Source organism: Myxine glutinosa, chromosome 12 (assembly GCF_964187855.1).
Source record: "Myxine glutinosa chromosome 12, kmMyxGlut1.1, whole genome shotgun sequence".
NCBI lineage: Eukaryota > Metazoa > Chordata > Myxini > Myxiniformes > Myxinidae > Myxine > Myxine glutinosa.
In genome coordinates, this window is record NC_136272.1 from 75,058,061 (window position 1) to 75,085,463 (window position 27,403).

General features: G+C 45.1%; 1 protein-coding gene across 9 annotated transcripts in view; it reads left to right on the forward strand.

Moving 5' to 3' along the window:
- Positions 1–27,403, forward strand: part of LOC137437528 (R3H domain-containing protein 1) — a 166,744-nt gene that overhangs the window by 85,806 nt on the left and 53,535 nt on the right. For all 9 annotated transcript variants that reach the window (XM_068131922.2, XM_068131927.2, XM_068131929.2 and 6 more), the window contains 3 exons: positions 6,489–6,609; positions 6,712–6,790; positions 11,229–11,288. In XM_068131922.2, the coding sequence (XP_067988023.1) occupies positions 6,489–6,609; positions 6,712–6,790; positions 11,229–11,288 (260 nt within the window). The remainder of the gene's footprint in view (positions 1–6,488; positions 6,610–6,711; positions 6,791–11,228; positions 11,289–27,403) is intronic.

Below are 27,403 nucleotides of genomic sequence, written 5' to 3' on the forward strand. Positions count from 1 at the left end.
CAGTAATTTCAACAGGATGGAGCCACTCCCCACACGTCAAACGATTCATTAAACTGGATCACCGTGCACTTTCGTGACAGTCATCAGTCGAAGACTTGCTGTTGAATGGGCCACACACTCACCACATCTGTCACCACTAGATTTCTATCTTTGGGGTTATCTGACGGACAACATCTGAAGGAAGGCCACAATCCATTGAAGAACTCAAAGCAATAATTATCGATAAAATTCCCTTAATTCCTGCAGTGAAATGTGTCAGAATGATCAACCATTTTGCCCGTCAAATCAAAGTGCGCTTGGTCTGTCTATTCAAGATAATCTGTGCCAAACATTGCGCCATTTGAGTGATAAATGAGGATTGTATATTAAATAGTATGTGTTGTGATATTCTGTGGTCACCCTGTAATTCCCTCAATGTTAATTATTATTATTATTATTATTATTATTATTATTATTTTATTTTTTTTGTATACTGAATCGAGGCTCGTGGAAGAGCTAACATTTATTTCACAAACAAATCAACCAGACAAACAAAATATACAAAAAGAGGGAGCGGAAGACAAGATGGGGAGAGAAGGGGAAGCACACAACCACAACATTTGAGAGCAGGGAGAAGTGTGGGAGGGAGAGGGCTTGGGGGGAGGAGGCGTGGGAAGGGGGAGGGGGGGGGGAGGTATAAAACACAAGGGGACCGAAATTAGCGGGGGTAGAAAAGATCAAGGTTTTGGATGGGGGAGGATAAGAGATGGTGGTGATGGTGGTGATAAGAGATCCTGAGATTATTTAATTGATCAGTCCAAACTTCCTTTTATAAACAAAAAAAAGACTAAGCACATGCGATCAGGGCCGCCGATGGAGGGGGGGGGGGGGGGAGGGGATGACCACCCCTGGGCCCGGACCTAATAAGGGCCTGTACTTATTCCTTCAATCTTTTTTGGTTTCATATCATGATTGTGACGATGAAACACCGTGTCCAGTTCTATTTTGTGTCTCCCTCCGAGTCACTCAGGGCGATTCCCTGGCATACTATGGCCATGGGCAGTAAACACCCTCCCTCATGAAATAAACTACTGTGGGAACAACTTGCATTATGATAATTGCGGTGATGACGTAATGACGTAAATGAACACAGGAATGTTGGTCGAACCCCATCCGGATGAAATGAGTTGATATACGGAAACCTCCTTAGCTAAAGGTTGATTTTAAAAACATTTTTGAAGGGCACCCGACACTTGTTATTGCCCCGGGCCCCATTCTGGCCTTGCATGCGATGCATGCAGCACTCTGGCACTGCATTGTACAAAGCAAATGATGACTAGCTCTTCTTCTCCCCCGTCCCTCCCTCCCCCCTTCACTCTGCTTTCCCATTTACATATACTGATAGAGAAAACATCAACGGAAGATTCTCCCTCGACAAACTGCTTGCATTTGCTGGATTGTATCCGGAAGTAACAAGAAAATTCCCGAATCCTGGCGATTTTTTTTTTCCCACATTCTTTAAAATTGTCAACTTTTTACCCCAGTCAACCTTTAGAATATACATTTTTCCCTCAAGCGCCTTCATCCGTATGCAGCACAAGGCTGTGGAGCAGCTTCCTTGGCTTAGGGTGTGGCTGTGCCACTGATGCAATGCCCTCTTCTGCTTAGGGCAGAAATGTGGAATTTGGTGCTGGAGTCAGCTATAGTCCGCCTACTCTTGATAGACGCCATGGGATTTTTAATGTCCACCAACGAATGCTGGCAGACCGGACATCTGTTTAACGTCCATCCGAGGGATGGCACACAAATTGATAAAACGACCTTCCTGGGAAACACTGAGATGACAGTTTATAGCTGAGTTAAGGATTCGAACCCAGAAGAGACGGCTTGGTCTATTCAGCTATACTATTGACAGAATAGACAGTCTATTCAGCTTGGAATAGACAACAACAACAACAACAACAACAACATGCATTTTAAGGCCATTTTCCCTGCTAGAACGGGGGTTAGCCTAAGCTTGGAATAGACAGCTATATTGAATAGTCAGCTTGGCTTGGACAAACAGAATAGAATGTGCATATATCTAGGCCATCCTGTCAGCCCTTGCCTCAAACATTACACCGTCGTACAAAGGTGTACCAACCTGTGAAGGTTAAAAAATATTGAATCATGTTACAGCGAGCATGTAAGAGCACTCAACCTCAATGGGTGGGGTTCGGGGCCCAATGGTGGTTTATTGAAATCTTTGCCTGTGTTGGTTCAGGGCCCAATGATCTCTCGTGCATTCTCAGCTGTTGTGTGGCACTATTTTACAACACTGATCTTTTCTGTTTTTTCCTTAAAATGTTTTTACAATGACAGAAGATGTTACCCAAAATATTCCATTAAAAATAATATGGAAAAGATGTTTCATGTTTACGAGGGGGTAAAAGTAATGCCTCCTATTATTTTTCTTCAACACAGGTAAAGATATTCGAATGAAACGAAAGACGGACAATAACATAAATCTTTATTCTACCATAGTGCATATTTATTTCTCAACATAATCACAACAGTCCATATATTTCTACCAATGTTCAAGAAGTTTTGTGATGCTGTCACGATAGAACTGTGTGTCCTCCTGACTTAATCTGCACCTCACAGTGGCCTTGACATAATCGTCAGAAAAAAGTGCTTTCCGCTAAAGTGTTCCTTAAGTTTGGAGAAAGTTGAAAATCTGACTGAGGCAAGTCAGATTAAGTGATCCTTTGTGGTGGTACTCCATTAACCGTCGCTTTCTCCCAGAATCGTAATGGTACACAAATCTAATCTACAATCATCTCCAGTCAGTCATCCCAACTCTCATCTCTAGCACGTCATGCTTCACAGCACCGACAATGTCGTGCTCCCTCTGCCATCTTGACTAATGTAGTACGGAGTGGCGGGTAGAATTTATGTGTAAACTGCGATTTGTTTCATTCGGATATCTCCTACATGTCTTGGAGAAAAAGAATAGGAAGTATTACTTTTCAACACAACCCTCATACTTTTCAACACGACCTCACTTTTCAACAACAACCACCCACCCCCTTTCCAGCTCCAACTCTAACCTCCCCTCCTCACTCTCCCCCACTCATAAAAGCCAACGAGCATTTCCACATCAAAATGGTGGAATATTTAACGCTTTCTCCTCCCCTATCATGCTATCACCGACGTCACAGAAACCGTGATCAAAACAGATTCAATATGTTATGGCCCATCACAGTCGCCTGTTCAATTCACAATCCTGCGATGTATGCGGAAATTCACAATCTTCCAATTCCCAACCCTGCCCTGTGGAATTGCAACCGTCAAGTGATCATGAGACTCAAAACTAAATATCTTCTTCCTGATGCATATATAAACATCGTTGAAAGTAAATAATGGTGGATGTTTGCTTTCACAATGTCATGAGATTTCCCTAAGTCTTCAACAAATACCTTTATCATGACATGAGTGTTATGGTCCCTGGTTGTCATTATGGATAATGTGCTAGTTCAAGTCAGAAATAATAAGAAAACAGTTTAAGTCAGAAATAATTTAAGAAAATAGTCAAAAATAATAGCAAGGACCTGCGTAACCTCCATGGCAAAAGCGCTGTTTGAGAGAATGCCACATATTTATTTGGGCGCTGTATAAAAACCAGACCACTGCCTCAATCGCTCAGGCCTATCTTCACTAGGTCCGTGATGCCTATAGTCTCAAAATCCTTTTAACTGTCACTTTAGTCGTTCTACACGGAAGGGAAAACTAATAGGGAGGGCATGGCGATTGTGAATATGACAGCTCCAAAGATGTCGACTTCACATTGCAGTCAGCACCAACATGGCAGCTGTAGTCTAGAAATTGCGGAAGGAGTCGGCGCACTGTCCAACCATTGGTTGGAACTCAGATGCACGGGCGCACGCACAGGTCCTTGTATAGTATAGACTTGATTAAAGAACATGAATAAGATATTGTGCAACTATGAAGAATTATAATTGATCTACTCTTTGTGCATACCATTGTACTGCATTGATGTCTTCTTTGTTGACTTCAACAGTTCCTTTAGGGGTCCTATACAACACACGGAACCTTGTTTGCCAGTTTTACTTGTATAATGGATGACAGTGTACCATTTGCATGAAGACGTGAACGGGTTGTTGTCTTATTCTGTTTGATGAGGTTGAACACAATCCTGGATAGGTCACTACTCCAGTGCAGGATACTCGAATGGCCCCTTCTTCCCAGTAAGCTGGTACTCATTTTGCCGACCTTGGAAGCCTGCCACCTTGATCATTAACCCAACATCATGCTTACAGCTTTTTGAAGAAGACCCAAATTGCGTCAGCTACCAGGTATACACTGGGATTCTGTTGCTGAAGGAGTTTGGTGCGAGTGAAAGTACGAGTAGAAAGCACTGATTCGTAGGAAGTCCATTGCATTTCAGTCCTAGGATCTTCAGATGCGGCAAGCAGCCTATCCTGAATCTTGCTTGTGATATATGTTCAGATTGAAAATTGCTTTGCAAACAACTGTGGAGTTGCAAGATTCTGTACACAACTTTTTTTCAGCTAAGGCATCGACCACTGACTTACCTGACAACTTCATGGTGAAACACCTTTAAGGACATCTTTATGTATTGTGATTGTATTCATGGCTAGACTACTGAAAAATGAATCCTGCTGAATCAGCATAAGGCTGCAACATAACAAAACGTGAAAAAAGTGAAGGGGTCTGAATGCTGTGTGTGTGTGTGTGTGTGTGTGTGTGTGTGTGTGTGTGTGTGTGTGTGTGTGTGTGTGTGTGTGTGTGTGTGTGTGTGTGTGTGTGTGTGTGTGTGTGTGTGTGTGTGTGTGTGTGTGTATAGTTATATATATATATATATATATATATATGTATATATAACTATATATATATATATATATATATATATTAATTTTTTTTCTATTTTTTTTTCCCCAACACACAAATGTGGAAAAACTTTTTATTTGCTTCCAGAATCTTTTTTCTTCTTCCTCTTCTACTTTTGTATGCAGCACAAGGCTGTGTGGTGGCATCATTGGCGTCTGCTTGGCTGATGCAATGGCCTATATAGCCAGGAATTTCTAATTTGTTCATGGTGCCGGTGATAACTCACCTACTCTTCGTGAAGAACACCATGGTTTTCTGGAAGGCCAACAAACCTGTGATATTAGCTTGTCAGACTGGAGCTAAAATCGTGAGACTCTCACCAAAAACTGAGAGTTGACTTGTTTGCCTACATAATAAACTATTTGTTCCATATTGAATCATAGGAATACAAGCATTAACTGTACCATTGCACGAGCTAAGTTTCTTTTAAAGAATTTGTGACACTTATGAATATGTAAGCACTACAAAATACTCCTATTGTGGACCTTGCTTTCATCTACCTTTATTTATTTACTTTACTTGTTTTCTAACTCTTACAATTTCTACTTTTCTACCTATCTTCCTTCTATCTTTTATCACAAAGGATATTTTAACCTGATCATCCTTGTATTCATTGTTTCCTTTAGATTTTGAATGCTATTGGCAAACAATTTTTATATCAACTTCTTTTTCTTGCTGATGAATCCTCAAAGCATAAACTGTGATGTCCAAGACTGTAGTTTTGATTGATATAAGAAAGGGAAAGAAGGTTGTAAAGAGTTGATTCAAATTGCGTGCAAGAGGGCTATGGAATTTGAGACGTATGAGGAAGGGATGTGTAAAACTTTCTGCTACATTGCATGTGCAATATGTACGTTTTATTTGCTTGTGGGTTGTGGGCAGCGCTTCCTCCATGATTTGGGGCAGCAATATGTGGTACCCTTCCAAAGTTTTTTTTCTGTGAAGATGATGGTGCCCCTTCTCTTTAAACAGCTGTCACGTTTTGCCAGTGACAGTACTTGGATTAGGGCAGTCAATGTTCCAGGATTTGAATTTCATTTTTATGAAGGAGTGGTGATGCACATTCAGGTCCATGTTGACAATCCTCCTTGATGGTACAAATTGTGGGGCTTAAGACGCCTTGTTGTTGTTGTATAGTCCCGGACAGTTATCAGTAGGGAAGATTTGGCCCCCGACTTGCAGTGGGGTTATGGGGTACAACCACCACGAAGAGGCGTCCCCGATAGTTGTTTTTTTTAGGTGTTATTGAATCAGGAGAACTTGCTGCTGTGCATTCTGTAGATTTTGCACACCGCCACCGCAGAATTCCAGTGAGATGTGGTTGATGTTTATTTGAGGTCGCAGTGCAAGTCTGATGAAGTGAGCAGCTTTGTCTTTGATGCATTATGTCGTTTCAGATGTTCCCAGCCAAGTATGCATGAGTATTCTATCACACACATTGTAGTTGTTGGAGCAACTTCAGCACCATAAATGCTTTGAAAGGATAACACCATTAAAATGAGGCTGTAATTGTAGGGTAAGAACCTCTTTAGAATTTTTTATATATTTTTTCCCCTTTTATCATGCTTAAAGTAAATATAAACTGCTGTTTATTACAGGACATAACTGCATTGCATACGACTAAAAAGGATGCTGAGGAAGCACCAGTGAAAGATGAGGAGGAAAAAGACATGGCTGAGCAGGAAACTGAAGGAAAGGCTGCCAAGATATTGTCACGAGGTTAGTTGCAGAGTACTTTCATTTTTTTCAGTTAACCCTGCCATGGTCTTTTTGTATGGGCGTTCGGTGTGTCTTTTTTATTTTGTTTTTTTTCGCTGTCAGACTCAAGTCAAGAGTATACCGACTCTACAGGCATCGATGTGCATGAGTTTCTTGTGAACACATTGAAAAACAGCCCAAGGTGTGTGCTTTGTGATGTCGAGCAATGCATATATATATATATATATATATATATATATATATATATATATATATATATATATATATATATATATATATATATATATATATGTGTGAGTAAAACATGGTGATCATTCTGTAAAAATACATTTAAGTATTTTTGATCGTGCTGTAAGGCAGAGCATATCTGTCATGTGCATGGTGGTACCCTTATGATGAGGACACGAGACTGGTATCCCACATGTTGTAAGTTCAAATTCATATTAAGGCAGCAGATTCATGGATTTCCATTCTCAATTTCCATTGTATTGCAATCCTGGACACTGCGATGGTCTCAGAAGAATTACGATAAGAATGTCAGTTAAAAAAAAAAAAAAGAAGAAGCTGGCTCACTCATAACCTTCAGGTAATTGCCTGCACTGCTTCAACTGGTATTCTTGTGATGCCACTCCATATATCATGATTTGACTCTTCATAACCCTGGGCAAATTGGGATTGGAACGAAAACCCTGTCTATCCTGAACCACATTGGAAGTAGTAATAAAATAAAAAGCTTTCAAAGTGTGCTGTGAGTTTGGTTAAAATGCCTATATCCTCGTATTATGCATTTTCTATTGATACATTGAGTTTAACTTGTTTAACTTTGATAACCTTTGAGTTTAACTTTGAGATATATCCAAAATACCACATGAGCTGAACTCATAAAATAATATGGGTTGTCAACTCTTCTAATTCTAATTTATTATCCCCCGTCGCACCGTGGAGCGAAAGGGGGACTATGGTTTTCCCGAGCGTGCGTGCGTGCGTAAGCGAAGGACCGAATTCTAATTTGGTGTGTGGGTACAACCCACGTCAAAATCCAAGATGGCCGCCGCCATGTATGTCTGACGCCATGTATGTCTGAACCTTGTGAGCGGAATATCTTGAAAAATAAACGAACTACTAACTTCTAATCTGGTGTGTGGGTGTATCTAGGCTTAAGGAAGAACGCTATTGAAAATTGGGTCACCATGTCACAATCCAAGATGGCCGCCGCCATGTATGTCTGAACCTTGTGAGCGGAATATCTTGAAAAATAAGCGAAGTACCAACTTCTAATCTGGTGGGTGGGTGTATCCAGGCATAAGGAAGAACGCTATTGAAAATTGGGTCGCCACGTTAAAATCCAAGATGGCCGCCTTGCGTCTTCCACTTTGTCAACTCACATCACTTCACCGACGGGGGACCTAGGCATAACGCTTGTTACCTCTGCCACCAAAGGTGGATGGAGGTTATGTTTTCACCCCTGTCTGTTTGTTTGTTTGTTTGTTTGTTTGTGAACAAGATATCTCAAAAAGTTGACGGATTTGAATGAAATTTTGCATAGAGGTTGGGTATGTGACCAGGACGAAATGATTCAATTTTGGTGAAGATCCGGATCCGGCTCGTATAATTTTTAAAAGCGATTCTTCACCATTGGGAGACAGGGCCAAAAACGATATATAGCAAGATATCTCAAAAAATTATGGGCAGATTTGGACGAAACTTGGTGGACAGATTGGGTATGTGACAAAATCGAATCGATTTTCGTGAAGATCTGAATATGGATTTGGATACGAGAATTATTTGCTTTTGTAAGTTATTCTTCACCATTGAGAGATGGGGCGAAAAGCGATATATAACATAGTTAAACTAGAACAATGAAACTGTGTCGCCAATATACCTCCGCATAGTCCCACAACGGATAGATGCCATCACTCTGCATATGTATGGGTAGGGGATCATGTTTGTGAAGTTTTGTGTTGATCGGATAAGGTTCGTTTTTCTTTCCAAGATGGCTGCCTAACCACCTGACCTATGATCATCATTTTCAAACTATAAGCAACAGTGCTGTTAGATTATATTTGTAAAATTTCACATCGATAGGGTGAGGGGTTTCAGAGATATAATTATTTAATATTTAATTTCAATCCAATATGGCTACCAAACCATGTGCCCTATGATGTCATAAGTTTAATATTTCAATACAAATGGGTCATAGATCATGTGCATGCAATTTCAGATTTTTAGGATAAGGAATGCAATTAAAACATTTTTGGCTGGTATACCATTTTACCTATCATGTCATCGTTATCATGCTTTTGTTACCCATTGGGAGTACTTGACAATGTGCCAAGTTTCAAATTTTCCCTTTCAGCGGTTTCCAAGAAATATATATATATATATTTTTTGTATACAAGATCGAGGCTCGTGTAAGAGCCAACATTGATCACAAAAAGACAAACTGACACATAAAACATATGATAAAGGGAGCGGGAGAACAAGATGGAGATCAGGGACATCGGGAGATCTGTGGGAGGGGGTAGGAGGCATGGGAAGGGGGTCGGGGGTTTGGGAGAGGTAAAAAAAAAAAACACATGGACACTTTTTTTTTTTTTTTTTTTTTTTTTTTGTATACTGAATCGAGGCTCTTGAAAGAGCTAACATTTATTTCACAAACAAATCAACCAGACAAACAAAATATACAAAAAGAGGGAGCGGAAGACAAGATGGGGAGAGGGGGGGAGAGACAAGATGGGGAGAGAAGGGGAAGCACACAACCACAACATTTGAGAGCAGGGAGAAGTGTGGGAGGGAGAGGGCTTGGGGGTAGGAGGCGTGGGAAGGGGGAGGGGGGGGAGAGGTATAAAACACAAGGGGACCGAAATTAGCGGGGGTAGAAAAGATCAAGGTTTTGGATGGGGGAGGATAAGAGATGGTGGTGAACAGCTGTTTTAAAGACCTGGAGGGTGGAGTGGGATTGAAGAGAGTGAGGGAGTTTGTTCCAGAGGCGGGAGAAAAGAGGAATGAAGGAGTGAAGGTGAGCAGAAAGTCTTGATTTTGGCAGTTTAACCATAAGAGGGTTGCAGGCAGATCTTGTGCGACCTGTAGGAATATTTGGGGGACAGAGCCCAGAGAGGGCTGGGGGGGCAAGGCCAGAGAGGAGTCGGTAGAAGACGGAAAGACCACCAACCTGCCTGCGGTGAGTGAGTGAAAGGCCCTTGGAGTTAGCTTCATCGCGGGAGATTCCAATGATTCTGAACGCTTTGGTTTCAACAGCGTGAAGACGGGCTAGGTGTGAGGCAGGAGCACCAGACCAGAGGGGAGAGCAGTATTCCATAGAGCTGCGGATGAAACTTCTGCTTGGACTTCCAGGAAAGAAGTTGGTATTTCAAAAAAGTGCATCTGGGCTGAATTAACGGGGGTAGAAAAGATCAAGGTTTTGGATTGGGGAAGATAAGAGATGGTGGTGATAAGAAGATGGATGGTGATATTTGCTTTTAATCCAAGATGGCTGCCATACCACGTGACCTATCACGTCACAATTATCATAAAAACATTCTGCATGGTGTCACTCCTACCCTGAAAGTTTTGTCTCAATCAGACATATGGTTCCTAAGAAAAACGAGGTTTAGCCCGCACGGACGGATGTACGTACATATGGACAGACGGAAGGACGGACGGACGGACGGATGGACAACCCAAAAACATAATGCCTCCAGCGACTTTGTCGGCGGAGGCATAAAAAGTTGTGGACGAGTTATGACAAAACTTGGTGGAGGAGCTGATTAGGTGACAAGAACAAGCCGATTCGATTTTGGTTCAGGTCTGAATCCAGATCCGGCCTATCAGTGGGATAGAAACCATAAACTGTTCAGCCTGGCAGAGGTATGCACTCTACTGAGTGCCATTCTAGTTTTCGTTATAATTTCACTCCAACCTAATGATTAATCCGATTGGAGTGCGTGCATGCATGCGCACATTTAGTAATGAAGAAAAACTGCAGCTTTGCATTAATAAATATATATAACCACCTTTAGAGGCCATTTTTCCCCGCAAAGCGGGGGTTGGCCTTTTTCGGGGACCGTGGTTGTTGTTGTTTTTCGGTCCCCTTTTTGAAGCAATGTTTTACGGCCGGATGCCCTTCCTGACGCCAACCCTTTTTGCCGCCTTTAACGACAAGCAGGGAATTACCAGTGAACTGGTACTCAATTTGCCGACCTCAGAAGGATGACAGGCTGAGTCAACCCCCCTGGCGTTAATTCAGCGATCGACCGGGATTCGAACCCAGGATCCTAGGATCCTAAGCCGGCACCCTAACCGCTAGCCCAACACCAGGGTCCCAACATGAACAAAACTAATTCGGAGGAAATTATGGCATGACCGTTAATCATGTTTATTTATCCAAAAACAAAAATGCAATATCTCTGCTTTCAGATAGATAAAGATGAATTGAAAACTACGCATACAGTGAGCTTTGAATGCTTTATTTATTGTGTTGAGAATTGGCTATGAATAATATAAATGAAAATTGCTTTGGTGGACATGTTTATACTGGGATCTGTGCAGATGATAACAGGTCCAAGGTTTGAAGTTATTCAACTGGTAACATACACTTTGTTTTGTTGTTGTTATTGCAGAGACAGACTCATGCTTCTCAAGATGGAGCAGGAACTCATAGATTTCATCCACGATGCAAAGTAAGGCGTTTCTTAGAAAATATTTTTATGAGACCATCTATTCCTGTGCGTAGTACAGTCGTTGGTTGCATTATTGAAATCTTTAATTGCTAACTTTTTGTGTAAATTCTGTGAAATTGATCAAAATGACAGAGACAAACAGCTAAACTGGCTAATTTAATGTAGGAGTGGATATTTGGCTTGCTGAAGGGCTGAACAAGCATGCCTCACATTTTATTTCAAGCCTCCATGCCATGTGTGTGCTTAATTCACTAATTATATATAGACAAGCCCGTTCTCCTCCCTGCCCTCTCTCCTACCACCTCCCACTTCCACAACCCTCCCTCCGCCCACTTCACCCTCACCCGAGAATACAAAGACATTCGGCTAATTGTAGTAAATTTGAAAAGGTTAACTTGAATTTCAAATCTAAAAGGCCACATCTAAAACAGGTCAAAGGTGAACCAAATAAATTGTAAGCGATTGGCTTTGCATAATAAATAGTTGGAATTCATATCCTCGGTGATAAAACGACAAATACCACATTCTGAAGAACGCGAGCAATGCGAACAGGATCCTAATCCCCGAGAATGCAAAAGTGTGTTGACCCAACAGTTGTGTAAATGAATTTTGAGTGAAAAATTGTGCAAATTTGAGAGATTTCTGGCTTTTCTCTGTAATCTAGAGATGAGAATTCATTTATAATCTTAACACTGTGAAAGCATTTTAAAGGGTTGCACCAGAATTGGTTACTCTGCTCCAGCCAAATTTTATTGTATGAGGCTGGTAGTTCAAAGTTATTAGTTCCTTGTTCAATAAAGGGAGACTCAGAATGATGTGAACATTTTTTTTCGGACTTTAATTTGGAAAGTAGTACAGTTACCATAAAGTCAGGTATTGTCAGGATTTTACAGCATGGTGATGTAAGGAGAAGAATTCCAAAGAAGGGAAAAGGAAGTGTGCCATTTCTAAAGGCAGTGGAGAGTACAGATTTTGCCTTTGGAATGGAAGGAAAAGCTTATCAAGTATAGACTGCCCTATTTTAATGGGCCACTGGATTAGCTACATCACAATTGGGCTGTGCTGGTATTGTGGTGAGAATTACCTCCTCCACCAAAGATGGATGGAGGTTATGTGTTCAACCCTGTTTGTTACGTTCATTAATTGTCCCCCGTCGCACCGCGGAGCGAAACGGGGACGATGGTTTTCCCCTCCGTCCGTGTGTGCGGGCGTGCGTGCATTCGTAAGCGAAGGACCGCATTCGAATTTGGTGTGTGGGTGCAACCCACGTCAAAATCCAAGATGGCCGCCACCATGTATGTCTGATGCCATGTATGTCTGAACCTTGTGAGCGGAATATCTTGAAAAATAAGCGAAGTACCAACTTCTAATCTGGTGTGTGGGTGTATCTAGGCATAAGGAAGAACTCTATTGAAAATTGGGTCGCCACGTCAAAATCCAAGATGGCCACCGCCATGTATGTCTGAACCTTGTGAGCTGAATATCTTGAAAAATAAGCGAAGTACCAACTTCTAATCTGGTGTGTGGGTGTATCTAGGCATAAGGAAGAACTCTATTGAAACTTGGGTCGCCACGTCAAAATCCGAGATGGCCGCCACCATATATATTGTTACGGACACGACTTATTAAGATGTTATGCTGGGCCGAGCGGAATGGCCGCCGTGTTCGCACAAGTTACCCGATTATACTCGAACGTTGGCCGAATCGCGCTACGCTAGATCAATGAAGGAAAGGACACAACGGCTGGGTTAAATGACACGACACCAGGGGTACAGTTCTCAAGACCTCCGGAGGAGGATATAATATTTGTATGCAGAACGTTTTAGATTACACGGCACAAGAGGTACAGCACAGAAAGGTGGGCACTTATACACGGTCTTATCTTATTCCCGACAGACCACAGACAAACGGGACAAGACTGACTCACACAGGGACTGATGGCAGGGGAGGGCAGGTAGTCGATGGCTCAAGGTGCACCTTGGCTCAGGGGCAGAATCGACTCGGTCCGGTCCAGAGATGCGGGAGGTATCTTTGCGCTGGAGGTGGCGTCCGTTCTCCTTCGTAGCTGAGGCGCATCTTACGTCACCTCCGGTAAGTGGCTGCGTATATCCAGCGGGGAGTGACACGCCCTCGGCTCGTTAGCTCCGCCCCAGATGGAATCGGTCCGCCGCTTCTTATTGGGTGCGGGGGGGGTTACCGGGCTCCGCCCTTGACGAGGAGCTGACAGTCAGCCCCTGTGTGGTAACCCCGTCGGAGCACATGGGCAATGGCGGCGAACCAAGCCGGAGTGAGGACGCACACTCCCCGCGCGGCCGCCGCGCCGCCCCCGCTGTTGTTGTAGTTGTTGTTGTAGTTCCTTCATGGGGAAGAGATGCGGGGAGGTATGGGAGGTCCTAAACTCACTACTGGTGCCATACAATCACATTCTGGTGCAACGAAGAGTCAGAATTAATGGAAACGAGTCCTTAACTGACATAGACTAAGAATAACTAGCAAGATGTCCTATAGTTGTCTACGTGAGATGCGGTGAACCTGGGCACGACATTTAATGGGGGAAAAAGGGGAAGGTCGGGGCTACAGAGTGTTGTTTACAGACAATGGGACTAGGGAATGGGGGATTGGGGATAGTTGGGGAGTATTGGGGAAATAGGGGAATATTTACAAGCAGATATGGATGGAGGCCAAATCCCATATCCGCAACAATATGTTTGAACCTTGTGAGCGGAATATCTTGAAAAATAAGCGAAGTACCACCTTCTAATCTGGTGTGTGGGTGTATCTGGGCATAAGGAAGAACCCTATTGAAAATTGGGTCGCCACGTCAAAATCCAAGATGGCCGCCACCATATATATGTCTCAACCTTGTGAGCGAAATATCCTGAAAAATAAACGAACTACTAACTTCTAATCTGGTGTGTGGGTGTATCTGGGCATAAGGAAGAACGCTATTGAAAATTGGGTCGCCACGTCAAAATCCAAGATGGCCGCCTTCATGTATGTCTGAACCTTGTGAGCGAAATATCATATCATCGCATGTTTTCTGCGCCTTCCACTTTGTCAACTCACATCACTTCCCCGACGGGGGACCTAGGCGTAACGCTTGTTTTAAATTTTCATCATATGTCCCTCTGTTTCATTTGCCCTTTTTTTTATTGTGAGTGTGATAACTCGCGAACTCTTTCAGCTATCCCGTCTGTCTCATTTGTTTGTATGGATGTCTGTGAGTGTGATAACTTTGCGAACTCTTTCAGCTATATTCATCAAACTTTACCAGAGAAATTCCGATGGACAAAATTAAGGCTGTCAACGTTTTTAACTATATAGGTCAAAGGTTAAGGTTTTCTCAATTTTCATCATACCTGTCATGCTACTGCCTGACGGTTTTCTTGTTTGTCTGTTTGTCTATCTGTCTGTTTGTGAGCAGGATATCTTAAAAAGTTATGGACAGAATTAGACCAAATTTGGTGGGCAGGTTGGTTGTGTATAAAGGGCAAATTGATTAAATTTGGGTGACGATCTGGATCTGGATAAGATAATTTTTAAGTGATTCTTCACCATTGAGAAATAAGGTCAACAACTACAAATGGCACAATATCTCAAAGTTATGGATGGATTCAGAGAAAACCTGGTGGACATGTTAGGAGTGTGACAAGGATGTATTGATTCAATTTTGGTGAGGAACCGCATTCGGATCCAGATACGACAATGTTTAGAGTGATTCTTCATAATTGAGAGATAGGAGATTTTGCTATCCTTGAGAGATGTGCTACAAAATGAGATGTAGCACATTATTTCGAAACGTTGTGGACGGATTATAACATAACTTGATTGTCATTAACAGGGACCGGCTATGCAATTATCATACCAAAATACGCCATTTGTGTCTGTCCGTCTGTCTGATGAATTTTTGATGCCAAATCACGAGCCTCGATTCAGTATACAAAAAAAAAAAAAAAAAAAAACATTCCGTCCTTACTTATCCAATCTCAAACAAACTTAACAGGATGACCTGTCAAGACCTTGACAGGATGACAGGGTTACATAATGAAGGTTGTAGCGCATTCAATTGCCCCCCTCCCGCTCGGGGGTTTTCTCCCCCGAGCGGGTTTTCCCTGCCATTGCCGTCAAAGGGTTGCGTGTTGAGGTGTATAGCAGTATTAAGTTAGCTTTATCGTGGCGTTTTCCAAAGACGCTTTTCATAACAAAATTAATGATAATCGCATATATTCATGTTATACAAAACAATATTAATACTAATAATGTCCCATTTCCCCAAGGCGTTTTTCCTGCAGTGATAACGTGTATAAATAGCTTATAGTTATAATGGCGCTTCCGTGGGAGCAATAGGAAGTAAAAATATTATAAACCACAAACACGCATGCTTAGCTTTTTAAACAGTCGCTAATGCTCTTTATAACACTAAATGAAGAAATTTGGAGGAATCCCGACATCTGTGAAGTGAGGTTTACTTACAGAACTGAGCAAAGATCTACTGTACTCTATATAACCCACAAATGTTGGGTTAATAACATGGCCCTTTCTGCTGCTACTGTGGCATTTTTCATAGCGAACTTTTGAAACTCGCTCCTGCTGTTTGATACGAAACTGAAAGGGAGAAGCTCGGGCTGTGCTCCTTTACCAAGCAGCTAGCTAGCGCTTGCCAAGCCAGCCGTTCCTTAATGGTTTTGAATGGAGTGCTTGCTCGAAGGAATGCTTAAACCACTTGGCGATCTCTCCACAAGAAACTTGGTAAATGAACACACACCCAATGTTCTTGAGACCCGTCCATAGATCGACTGTAATCTATATACCCCAAAGAGGAATGTCCCTTCCTGCCACTCCCGGAGTCTGTGGGTGTACTAGTTCTTCAAATTTGAAGTCAATCGGATGGAAAATTACAATTTTAGTTCATTTTGGTACCTATCAGATGAAAAATGATTTTAAAAGTTTGAATTGACCTTTCCCCTTTTGACCTCAAATGGTTGGTTTCATAATTCAGTGAGACACTATACAATTGCTGTTTAATTTTTAAGTCAATCGGATGAAAATTGATGATTTTATAAGTTTGACCTTGAGTTGACCTGTGAACTTTTTCCCTAAAAATCGTTGGTTTCCCAATTCAGTGACTCGATTTGCAAATCCTATTCAACTTTCAACTCAATCGGATGAAAAATGATTTTTCAGAGGAAAATTGACCTCAAGATGACCTTTGACCTGAATCAATAGGCTTCTCATTTGTGACTACCTCTACAACTTGGTAAAGCTTCTTGACTATCGGTTTAGAATTGTGACTTGTAGGCGATTGAGAAACAGACAAGTAAACAAACAAGTAAGACATCGTGCAGAGCACAATACGTGCAAAATGCACCCCCTACCCCCTCACCCCTCCCCCCCAAAAAAGTTGCCATGGACACATGAAATTGCCCACTTCATTAAGATAAAAATTGATGATTTTAATCAAAGCTTGATTCCAGCGGATTAAAATTTATTATTTTTTAGATTAAAATTGATGATTTTAGAAGTTTAACCTTGAGTTGACCCTTGACCTTTTAACCTCAAACATAGTTTGTTTCCCAATTTAGTGACTCAATATGCAAGTGCTGTTCAATTTTCAAGTCAATCGAATGAAAAATGACAATTTTAGAAATTTCACCTCAAGATGACCTTTGACCTGAAAATCAATAGGCTTCTTCCTTATGACCAACTCTACCATCTGGTGAAGTTTTGTGAAGATCGGTTTAAAATTGCGACTTGTAGGCGATTGACAGATAAACAGACAGAATAATAAAATTGACCGACCAATATTCTTGAAAATCTTCGATTTTGCAAGTAACAAACTTTCTTCTTTATATATTAGACCTTTATATATTAGATGACAGAATACCCACCTTCTGGGTGGGTCTAGTTTGTGCATTACTTGCTGAAGAAATGTAAAGTCTGTGTTTTGTAAGAAGACTATAGATGTTTGTGTGGTGTGTGCTTAAAAGGTTCTGGATGGTCGAATGGAGTGGTTCTTAACCTTTTTCTTAACATGGATTGAGTAAAGGTCAGTGATAAATAACCGCAGACCGCCAATTGGGAACCATGTAATTAACCGTCTTTACTGCGATACTTCAGCACGTCATACATCTCTAATAACATTTACAGTAATGTATTGTTACAGACGTGGCTTAGATGTTATTTACCGAGCGGTTTTGGTATGACCACGTCTGCACAAGTTACCCGATTATACCCGAACGTTGACTAATCGCGCTACGCTAGGTCAATAAAGGCAATAAAGGAAAAGGACACACGGCTGGGTTTCAAATGACACGACACCCAGGGTTCAGTTCTCAAGACCTCCGGAGGAGGTTATATTAAAGCGGAAGGTTAGATTACAACTACAAGAGGTACAGCATAGAAAGACAAGCACTTAGACACACTCTTATATTATTCCCAACAGACGACAGATAAACGGGACAAAAGGCTGACTCACACGGGGATTGATTGCAAGGAAAGCGGGTATCGATGGCTCAAGGTGCACTCTTGGCTCAAGGACAGGGTCGACCCGGTCCGGTCCAGAGATGCGGGGAGGTATTCAGCGCTCGTACGTGGCAACTTCTCTCTCCAGGCTGGGGGCGCATCTGACCTCACATCCGGTGAGTCCTTCGTATATCCGGCGGGGAGTGACACGCCCTCGGCTCGTTAGCTCCGCCTCGTGGAATCGGCACGTTGCTTCTCATTGGGTGCGTGCGGGGGGGTTTACCAGGCTCCGCCCTTGACGGGGGACTGACAAGGAGCCCCTTCGTGGTAACCCCGTGGAGCGCATGGTCCGGCGCGCATTGTCAATGGCGGCTAACCGAGCCGGTGTGATGACGCACACTCCCCCCGCGCAGCGTCGTTGTTGTTGTAATTGTTGTTGTAGTTGTAGTTGTAGTTGTAGTTGTAGTTGTTGTTTGGGGAAGAAGATGGAAGGAGGTATGGGAAAGGTCCTAAACTCACTACTGGTGCCATATAATCACATTCTGGTGCAACGAAGAGTCAGAATTAATGGAAAGGAGTCCTTAACTGACATAGACTAAGAATAACTAGCAAGATGTCCGAAAGTTGTCTACGTGTGATGCGGTGGACCTGGGCACGACATTTAATGGGGGAAAAAGGGGAAGGTCGGCTCTACTGATTGTTGTTTACAGACAATGGGACTAGGGAATGGGGGATTGGGGATAGTTGGGGAATATTGGGGAAATAGGGGAATATTTACAAGCGGATATGGAGGCCAAATTCCATATTCACAACATTGCACCCTTCTCTACCCTCGGGGCGTCCCGACCCGATAAATTTTTACCTACTTTAGTGTGGCACGCAATGTAGTTCCCTCTACTATTAACTCTACCCTGAGTGCGACAGTTTTACAGATATTCACAAATGAGTAAATATGTCCCCCTGCGACGTTGCACCCTTCTCCTCACAGAAACACACCCACAGGATAACCGAATCCGGAAAGAATTCTCAAACTAAACATACAGCCGGTAGGGAGCATTATTTACACAAGACTACGCTGATATTTACACTACGATCCAGGACCTGTTTTTGGAGGAACACATGCAGATGTTATGCATAGAGAGAGAGCACGCATGCTAGCATCGATACACCAACCCACGAGTGCTCTGTGGCCTACGGCCTTTAATAATGTGCAGAGCACCCCTTCCAAGCATCAAGCACCACCCCATCACACAGTGAGCACCATCCGGTGCACCAATAAAGTGTCTATGAATCATTGTGTGGTGTCGCAGCCGGCCGATGTTCTGCCGCTGGTCTTGCCTTCGTGTGGTGCACTTGGCCTTCTTGCCTCTTTCAAAAAAATAAAGAAAGGCGCCAACCGCGTCCATTTCTATATTGTGGCCTTCAGTGGTGTCAACTAAAAGTGGTTCACCTGTTTGGCATAGGTGCCACGTTGACCCATAGGTCCTTCCACGGGTGGTGCTTGGCCGCAAAAGAGCTGCGGTCCATTGTGGGTGGCCACAAACATTGCGGTCCATATGGTGTATCGATCCAAGCAGCAAACAGCGAAAGTGCAGGCCCACAACTGCGAAGCCAGCACCTCTCTCTCCTCTCTCTCTACCCCAAAGCCAGATCCTCGGAGGTGGGAGACAAAAGAAGCAGACAAGTGAGTAAGGTGGTAAGGGCGCAAAAGTGCACGCAATGCAAGGTAATGCACACTGGGGGCACATGGGAACCAGGTGAGACAGGTATGTTCCTACCGTACGCTCCCCCCCCCCCACCAGGTAACCTACATGGCCCCTCCCTTACCCCTTACTGTATCCACAAAACACAACACTACCCATAAACATCTACTTTACAAATCAACAAACATCCCTACTGTCTTCCCCGTTCCTCCCATAAACCAAATTCGTCTTCTCTCCCTCCTAACCAATCAAATTTGCCATTTTCAACTTTCATCAAAATCTGCCATCTCCAACTGAACATCAAAATTTGCCATTACCAATTCATCATCAGTCCCTCCTAGGGAGGGAGAGATGGAATCACCCCAATGTCTCATCCACGTCGTGATGCGTCTCACAAATCCACACAGCAATTCTCATTTCCTGCAACAAAACAAAGAAAACACAGGTGTGGAGTCATCATTATCACCACAGGTAAGTGGCTGCGTATGGTGCGACAGGTTCATCAATCCTAACTATTTCCTAAATGACTTTAACAACTTTACACTACCCGGGGTCTTTCTCCGGCCAAACCATTGGCCCTCTTACACTATGGGTTCTAAAAACCAATTCCCATTGGCCAAACTGTGGTGCTTTTCAATTTGGGGTCTCACTCCCCCGATTCATCTCCCGGTGCCCTCGCACAATTTCTGGGCTGTGGCGTGTACCTCTCCCAGTGGGTCTACCCACCTGCACACCTCCACCACTGCAGTTGCCTCCGAGCTTACCTGCTCCTTACTCTAACCTAACTACCTGGGGAAGGCCCTCTGGCACTCTCCCCACTCGGTGCCCTCTCTGGCACGGGGCTGCCCGATCCACACCCGGGATCCTCAGGCACCCACTCACAACTACCGGCTCCCAGAGCCCACCTGCGGCCTCACCTGGCCGACATCCTCACAGTGGTGGAGTGCCCAACCAACTACACACACTAACAGGCTACACGCCCAGCCATTTCCACAACACTAATGCACCCATTCACAACACCATTCTGCCACCGCACCACAAATGCCAATATCCAACCACAATTTCCCTGTACCCTCTACCTAACACTTACACTACCCGCCCCGGGTACTCGTGAAAGGGGTCCACTCTTCCCCCATCTACACCTTCGCACCATCCACTCCACTCCGTACCACTTACTCCAACTCTCTCCACACACCTGTACTTGCACACCTGTGCTCTCACACCTGGTGCCACCTGCACCCTTCTCTCCCCAAGCGCATTCGCGCTGATCCACAACACTCATTACTCACACACTGCTCCACACACCTGTCCAGTTGCACACCTGTGCAATCACACCTGTTCAATTCTCACACACACGGCATCATCTCAGCTAACTACTCCCTTCTGAAACTTGCGCTTCCCAGTCGCCCCTTTAAACTATTGCGCTCCCTCGTCATTATCATCCATACTAAACTACCTGCGTCCCCACTACAGGTATCAGTCACTAACTAACCTTAACGTCACCTAATGTCATCTTCTAGGGCCCTATCCATATAACCTAACCCACCCGGGCTAGTTTTCACTGCCATACACCCCATAAACTATAGCTCCTTTGCCCCCATGGGAAGGATGGTGGATTTGCCATCCCACCACATCGGGGGTCTCTCACTACCAATTTTGCACATCAAATTTCAACAAATTAAAAATTTGCCAATCACTACCCATCATCTGCCAATCACTACTGCCAATCCTTTGCCAATCATCAAATTTTGTTTTTCTCTAATTTTGGGGCCAAAACACTAACCTCATCACCCAGTCTACTCACTAATACCTCTCGGTGCGCCAATCCCTGTCCAAAGCCCGGCTTCGTAAAGCCAAGCAATGGATGCTGGTTGTTTTGTGCCGGCGGCTGGATGCGTCCGGCATTCGGGGCAGGGACGGGGGCTTACCCGTGCCGAGATCCCACGCACCATCTCGGCACGGAGCCATCCAATGTCCCGCCCTCGACCTGCCGGCACGTTTCACCAAAAAGTGGTCGCCATGACGACCCTTTCTATCGGGCTGCCAGCTCCGCCTAGTGGAGCACGGTCGCAGCCGTTCAAAGCGAGGCCCGGCACGCACCGAGGGCCCGATTCGGCTATAAGTCGTTCTAGACTCTACCCCGTCTAACGTCGATGCTTCACCTGCATGCTTACACCCCGCAGCCCGTTCCTTGCTCACACCTCCAGCCGTTTCTATGCTCCTCGTACCCTTCCTTACACACCCAGGTACTCTCATTCCACTCACAGACTTGGTCACACACCTGACCACCGAACACTTTGGCACACATTCGTTGCTCGCACACCTCACCAATACACCGCTTCGCGCCCCCTCCTCGGTCACCTCCTCTGTGACAATCACAGGTGTGCCCTCATTCGCACACCCAACCACGTGCCTCACCACCAACTCCAGCGTGCATTCCCACTCACGCTCTACCATTCCAGGTGTGCACCCTTCCATCCCAGGTGTACATCCTCGCTCACCTGTCACAACCAACTCACTCTCCTTGTCACTCTCAATACTCTCACCTCCATTCTTGACAGCGCACTCACCCTTACTCTTGACAGCGCACTCTTTCCTCGTGCACCTGTCCGTCACACACCTTTCTCGCGCACACTCTCCCGTTACACCCTCTGTAACACTCACCACAGGTGGACACTCTTCCTTACTTCTGACAGCGCACTCTTTCCTCATGCACCTGTCCGTCACACACCTTTCTCGCGCACACTCCTGCGCACACTCTCCCGTCACACCCTCTGTAACACTCACCACACCACGCTTCCATGTGCTCCCTCGCACACGCGCTACGACCGACTCACTCTCGCCAGCACCCTCACTCCTTGGCACGCACTTTTTCCTCACACACCCCAGAGTCGGACTTTCTCGCACACCTCCTTTTTCGCACACCAGACCTGTCGCACACTTCACCAGTGGCCTCTCACGAACACCCGGGTCTATCTCGACCCCCAAGCTTCTTAAATCCCCTGGCGCATCATACGCACGACCATATTGGTCACCACTTACACCGGGTCCTCTTCCTCTTCGCTTCTCCTCCATCACCTGCGAATCCCTCATCCGGTTAATGAGCACATCATCACGATCCAAACACAGACTTTGGACCAATTCTTTTATCTCCTCTTTTATCTCTTTCTTATCCCCTCTCCGTCGCTTCTTAATTTCACTCATCCCTTCTTCCACTTCTTCTAATTTGTGCTTCACCTCTTTTATTCCCCGGTACGTCTCCTCAAGCTCGTCCTCCAAGGCTACCTTGACCGTTTCCATGTGCGTCCTCACCTGCCGGTCCTTCGTCTCCATTACCTCTATCACCTCGTCCAACCTCGTTGTCAGTCCCTCACGTACCATCTGACATTCCCTCTTCGTCGCTATCAAGTCGTTTTTTATGTCGTTTTGTGTCGCTTTTAAACCTCCCAATACCGCAGTGTTCCTTTGAACCTGCTCCGTTAGTCCTTTTTGTCCCTCCGTCAGCTGTTCCACCTCCTGCGTCAGGACCTCTATGCCCCCCTGTAACTTTACAGTCCCCTTTCTCACCTCCTTCTCCATGTGCTCCTTACAGTGCCTCACCTCCTCGCGCACTCCTCCGACCTCCTCACTCACTCCTCTTCTGATCCCCTCTCCCATCACTTGCATCTCCTGCCCAGATGCCACCCTCATCTGCTCCATCTCCTCCCTGTGAGCATCCAGTTTGGTTTCTACCCCCATTCTGACCCCCTCTATCTGCTGCTCCATTTGTTTAACTTCCCTTTCCGCTTGGTCCCTCATGTCCCTCAATTTGCCTTCCATGGTGTTTTCTAACCCCTCTAACCCTTTTTGCATCCCTTCCATTTGATTCTCTTGAGCGGCCATTCTGTTTTCTACCCCCATTAACCCCTCCTGTATTTCCCCTAATCTATCGTCTAATTTCCCAAATTTCATGTCTAATCCCTTAAAATTATTGTCTAATCCCTCTATTCTACTCCCTAACCCTCCGATCTGGGCCCCCATCCTTTGTTCTAACCGTTGGCTATTGGCCCCCATGTCCTCCCTCAATTTCTCGCTATTGGACCCCATGTCCTCCCTCAATTTCTCGCTATTGGACCCCATCTTTTGTTCTAACCGTTCGCTATTCTGGGCCATAAGGGCCTTCATTTGTATGAAAAACAAGTTCAAATCCACCGGCGGCGCTGCCACGGTCGCGGGCGCGGTGATCAGCGAGGCGCCATTTTGCGCTCCCGCAATGTCGGGCACAACGACGCTATTTTGTGCGTCTGCTACCCTCGCTGCTTCGCTCTCCTCATGTCCCTCAATTTGGTCCTGGACCGACCCTGCCTCACTCTCCCCTACCGGACCCCAGCTGTCTTGGTCTGCCATAGCGCGACTTTCAAAATTCGGGTTTTTATACAACAAAACAAATTTCGGCCGTTATAATTTCGTCGAGCGCAGTAAACGCGCTCTGAATCGATTCTCCCTCCCTGGTTTGGGCCTAACAACGCGCGGGAAACGCGCTCCGAATCGATTCTAATTGTTACAAATTTGGGCCTAATAAATTGAGTCCCGGGTTCGAATTCCACTCCTCGACACCAATTGTTACAGACGTGGCTTAGATGTTATTTACCGAGCGGTTTTGGTATGACCACGTCTGCACAAGTTACCCGATTATACCCGAACGTTGACTAATCGCGCTACGCTAGGTCAATAAAGGCAATAAAGGAAAAGGACACACGGCTGGGTTTCAAATGACATGACACCCAGGGTTCAGTTCTCAAGACCTCCGGAGGAGGTTATATTAAAGCGGAAGGTTAGATTACAACTACAAGAGGTACAGCATAGAAAGACAAGCACTTAGACACACTCTTATATTATTCCCAACAGACGACAGATAAACGGGACAAAAGGCTGACTCACACGGGGATTGATTGCAAGGAAAGCGGGTATCGATGGCTCAAGGTGCACTCTTGGCTCAAGGACAGGGTCGACCCGGTCCGGTCCAGAGATGCGGGGAGGTATTCAGCGCTCGTACGTGGCAACTTCTCTCTCCAGGCTGGGGGCGCATCTGACCTCACATCCGGTGAGTCCTTCGTATATCCGGCGGGGAGTGACACGCCCTCGGCTCGTTAGCTCCGCCTCGTGGAATCGGCACGTTGCTTCTCATTGGGTGCGTGCGGGGGGGTTTACCAGGCTCCGCCCTTGACGGGGGACTGACAAGGAGCCCCTTCGTGGTAACCCCGTGGAGCGCATGGTCCGGCGCGCATTGTCAATGGCGGCTAACCGAGCCGGTGTGATGACGCACACTCCCCCCGCGCAGCGTCGTTGTTGTTGTAATTGTTGTTGTAGTTGTAGTTGTAGTTGTAGTTGTTGTTTGGGGAAGAAGATGGAAGGAGGTATGGGAAAGGTCCTAAACTCACTACTGGTGCCATATAATCACATTCTGGTGCAACGAAGAGTCAGAATTAATGGAAAGGAGTCCTTAACTGACATAGACTAAGAATAACTAGCAAGATGTCCGAAAGTTGTCTACGTGTGATGCGGTGGACCCGGGCACGACATTTAATGGGGGAAAAAGGGGAAGGTCGGCTCTACTGATTGTTGTTTACAGACAATGGGACTAGGGAATGGGGGATTGGGGATAGTTGGGGAATATTGGGGAAATAGGGGAATATTTACAAGCGGATATGGAGGCCAAATTCCATATTCGCAACAGTATGTATCGACTATATAAGAGAGATGTCTGTCTGTGTGTTGCCATTTTTCTCAGAGATGGCTGAACGGATCCTCGTCAAACTTTCAGAGGTTCATCAGTGTTTTAGCCTGGGAGTGTTTTAGGCAAGCAAAAAAAAAATTCAAAAAAAAGGTCGTTGTTTTGGAGTTTAAAAATAATAATCGCTCGATAGTGCCGAAGCCTTTTTTAATTAATGACAGTTATATACAAGTACACATTCGCATAAATAAATACTGAAAGAAATCAAGATATACAACATTACAACATTGTCCCAATAGTAGGTTTAATTCAGTTTCGATCTCTGGCAACACCTGTAACAAATCATCAAGCATTGTATCAGTATTTCATAATCATGGAAGTAGCAATCAATTAGCAATTAGTGCAAGCAAGCCTGGATCATCTAGATATAAGCACCATTCGAGTATACACTATCACACAGAATAAATGCCACAGGAATGTCTCGGAGCGATGTTCGTCCGAGTTCTTATAGAAGCCTCTCAGTGGTTGGAGACAGCATAACACCTAGGTTCAACTTAGACACAATTTCATTACATTCTCCCCGCCGTTAAAACTACACTTCCGCTAAGGCAGAAATCAAGCTAGCAGCACATAGTAGCAGAGTAATATCAGTGAGCAGCAGTTGCCAGTCCATGTCAGTCAGACCCAACCATAGTGGTCGGGGCAGCGAATCTCTCTCCCGGCGCGGGTCCGGTAACTACCGGGTACTACATCCCCAAGACCAGAGTCCCCCGCGTCAGAGTAGCCACCTAAGTCGGGTGACGGCGGTGGCCCCCACATGGCTAGCCGGATTGGGTGCATGTAGCGGTGAGGAAGCCAGCAGACACTCCACAGGCTGGTCAACGGGTGGATCAACTGAATCGTAAGCTGGTTCGTCAACTTCCCCGCATGGGGCCAGGTGGCGTACTGAGACCGTCGACTCCTGTCCATTGGGCAACAACACACGAGCGTGCTCGGGGTTAGCTTGGAGAACCTGCACCTTATCCACCAGCGGGTCATATTTACTCATGCGAACTGCCCGTTTGAGAAAAGCCGGCCCCGGCTCAGCAAGCCAACCCGGTAAAGGTCGGGCACTACCCGAATACCTCGGGTAACGAAACATCCGTTCATGGAGAGTTTGATTGGTAGCAGTACACAATAAAGTCCTGATCGAGTTTAATGCCCCGGGTAGTGACCAGGCCCATTTGTCTAGTCCTCGGCTGCGGGACTTAAGACTCAGAGTAACGGCCCTCCATATAATGCCATTAAAGCGTTTGACCTGTCCATTCGCCTGTGGCCTATACGGAGTAGTATAGCTAGAAGCGACATTATGCTGGAGCAAGAAGTTCCTCACATCCTGGGACAAGAACACCGTGCCTCGATCGGTATGCACATAGGCTGGATTCCCAAACATAGAAAACAAGTTCTGCAGGCACAGGATAACCGTAGCCGCCGACATATCTCCGCACGGGAAAGCAAAAGGGAATCTAGAGAACTCATCAACGATCGTGAGTGGATAACGAGAATTACTCGAAGCCGGTGACGCCGGCAGTGGTCCTTTGAAATCCATCGCCAATCTCTCCCACGGCCTAGTGGCTTGGACTAGCGTGCCCATAGGAGGGTTGTAGAAGCGAGGTTTGAGTTCAGCGCATACGGAACAATTGCGACAGAGCTGACGAATATCCTCAACGGAATAGGGCAAGTTACGACTGTGCACGTAATGAGCGAAACGCGTCACTCCGGGATGGCACAAGGTGTCATGAAGAACGCGCAGGTCCTCAAAAGAGGTGAGGCTCGCACACAACGCCGGTCGCGATAAAGCATCGGCAACAAGGTTATCCCGCCCTGGGTGATATTTGATTGTGTAGCAGAAATCAGCGAGCTCGATCCGCCAGCGAGTGATTTTCTCATTCTTAATGTGTTGAGCATGCTGCGTGTCGTACATAAATGCAACGCTCTGTTGATCTGTGATAATTTGGAAACATCGTCCAAGCAAATAGGGACGCCAACACCTGATTGACTCGACGATGGCATACGCCTCCTTTTCGACTGACGATTGCCGCCGTTCCACGGAGGAGAGATTCCTTGAAAAGAAGGCCTCAGGGCGCCCCCCCTGAGAGAGTGTCGCAGCTATCGCATGATCTGACGCATCGCTTTCCAAAACAAAAGATTTATTTTCGTCAATCGTCGACACAGCGGCGCCAGCGATGTCGGACTTA